This window comes from Oratosquilla oratoria, chromosome 28 (assembly GCF_046742065.1).
Source record: "Oratosquilla oratoria isolate Oo_2021 chromosome 28, ASM4674206v1, whole genome shotgun sequence".
Classification (NCBI taxonomy): domain Eukaryota; kingdom Metazoa; phylum Arthropoda; class Malacostraca; order Stomatopoda; family Squillidae; genus Oratosquilla; species Oratosquilla oratoria.
Window position 1 is genome coordinate 53,589,460 of NC_134804.1, and position 2,500 is coordinate 53,591,959.

The window sequence follows — 2,500 nt, forward strand, 5'->3', positions numbered from 1 at the left end:
CTCTCCTCGTGCGGTCATCGGTCGGTCGGCGGAGAAGTCCCGTGTGGCTTTTGCCGGTCGGCCTCGCCCTGCGCTGCGCTGCGTCCCGTGTGGTATCAGCCGGCTGGCCTCTTCTCAGGATCCCCTTTGCCGACCGGCGGTGGTGAGGTCCCGTGTGGTATTTGCCGGCTGGCCTCCTGTTCTTGCGGTCCTGGGCCAGCCGGCTAGGTCGAATGTTCACGTGTGGTATCAGCCGGTCGGCGTGTGTTGTTTGGGGATCCTGGGCCAGCCGGCGTTTTCAATAAATTCCCATGTGGTATCTGCCGACCGACCTATCGTCTCTCCTCGTGCGGTCATCAGTCGGTCGGCTTTGGTCGAAGCGCAGCGCAGTCTCTCCCGACTCCTCCGGGGATCCGGGCGGAGCGGGCCGGGTCTCGCCACAACGAGGAGGACATTCCAGATGGTGATGATGAGCATTGCTGTTGTCGTTATTATTGTTATTATTATTGTTATTGTTATCATTATTATTTTTGTTGTTTTGTTAGTAATATGTTATTAATGTTGTTATTATTGTTATTGTTGTTATTATTATTGTTATTATTATCATTGTTATTATTGTTATCATTATTATTATTATTATTATTATTATTATTATTATTATTATTATCATTATTATTATTATTATTATTAGTACTATTATTATTATTATTATTATTATCATTATTATTATTGTTATTATCATTATTATTATTATTATGATTACACAGTGTTACAAAATTTTGACTTTTTTCTGTCTTTGGTCAATAAATGTTATTTTCTATTTCCTTTTATCTACAAAGTTAAGAAAATAATGATTATTCTCTTAAAACTTTGATTATTCTAGACTGGCCAGCGATTTTTTTAAACTAGCCTATTATAATAGGCTAGTTTCAATTATCCCCAACAATTCAAACAAATTCCGCACTAATATGGTGGAAAAAAAAATTAAAGAATTTTCTGGATGACTCCAGAACATTCAAAACAATTCTTTCGAAACGTTCCACAAACTTCTAGAACATTCTTGCAACGTAGATGGCAGTATAAATGCAGGGAACGTATTCTAAACTGTTCAGTTTACTTCTAGCCGTCTCTGCGTAGACAATACGTTCGTCATCAGTCATTCCTATCTGACTTCTTTCAGCATGGCGTCAAGAGGTTGTAAGCATCCGCCAGACGCATTTTGCTACGTCTGTGGCTAGTTTATCAAAACTAGAGCTAAAAAATACTCTCTGGAAAGATCACCAAAAATGCGCGAGGCCTACAAAGCATATTTCGGCATGCCTGTTGGGGATCAGGACAAACTTTGGGCACCTCATTTCACCTGCGATCTCTGCAAAAGAACTCTGGAAGGTAAGAAAAAACCTAATATATATATATATATATATATATATATATATATATATATATATATATATATATATATATATATATATAATTTTATTTACAAATAGTTTATAGCAAAATTTATTTGTTTTATTTTTATACTTATGTTTTCATTCTGCTTTTTACAGGTTGGTACAGAGGGGAAAACAGAGCTATGAAATTTGCAGTCCCCCGAATTTGGAGGGAACCAACTGATCACTCAAGCAATTGCTTCTTCTGTATGGTAGACCCTTCCAAACGTCGAGGAGGCAAAAATGCGCCTGCTATCATATATCCTGATCTTCTGTCATCCATTGCGCCAGTGCCACACTGCTCTGAGCTCCCCGTACCCACTCCTCCCATGAGAGAGCAGCAGTGTTTACAAAAGAATAGTAGTTCAGAAGAGCATGAAGACACTGATCCAGAGTTCAGAGACGCAACTGATGACAGAAATCCATACTACCCCAACCAAGAAGACATCAATGACCTCATCAGAGATCTTGGCCTCACGAAGTCAAATGGCGAGCTTTTGACGTCGAGACTCAAGCAGTGGAATTTGCTAGATGAGAGTGTGCACATATCAGGTCAGAGAAAGCGTCACCAGCATTTTTCAAGCTTTTTCACTAGTCAAGATGGGCTTTGCTTTTGCCACAATGTGACCGGTCTGTTTAAGGCAATTGGAATTACCCATAACCCCAAAGAGTGGCGACTCTTTATCGACAGCTCGTGTAGGAGCCTCAAAGCAGTGCTGCTTCATAACGGGAATGTGTACCCATCTCTTCCCCTCGCCCACTCTGTCAAGCTCAAAGAGGAATACAACAGTGTCAAGATTTTGTTAGATGCCTTGAAATATGGAGAGTACTGTTGGGAGGTTATAGGAGACTTCAAAATGCTGGCTTTCCTAATGGGTCTCCAAGGCGGCTTTACCAAGTATCCTTGTTATCTTTGCCTTTGGGACAGCAGGAATACCGTGTCACACTACCTCAAGCGTGACTGGCCACAGCGAACCGAGTTTTGTGTGGGGAAGAACAACGTAAAATGGGAGCCATTGTTGGATCCCAAAAAAGTACTGTTTCCTCCACTACACTTAAAACTGGGCCTTATGAAGCAATTCGTCAGA

General features: G+C 41.0%; 1 protein-coding gene across 1 annotated transcript in view; it reads left to right on the forward strand.

Moving 5' to 3' along the window:
• The first annotated feature begins 1,247 nt into the window (after positions 1 to 1,247).
• LOC143040190 (uncharacterized) overlaps positions 1,248 to 2,500 on the forward strand; it is a 2,015-nt gene continuing 762 nt past the window's right edge. The window contains exons 1-2 of the mRNA XM_076210857.1: positions 1,248 to 1,368; positions 1,530 to 2,500. The exon at positions 1,530 to 2,500 is cut by the window's right edge and continues 762 nt beyond it. Coding sequence (XP_076066972.1) covers positions 1,266 to 1,368; positions 1,530 to 2,500 — 1,074 coding nt within the window. The 5' untranslated portion in view covers positions 1,248 to 1,265. The remainder of the gene's footprint in view (positions 1,369 to 1,529) is intronic.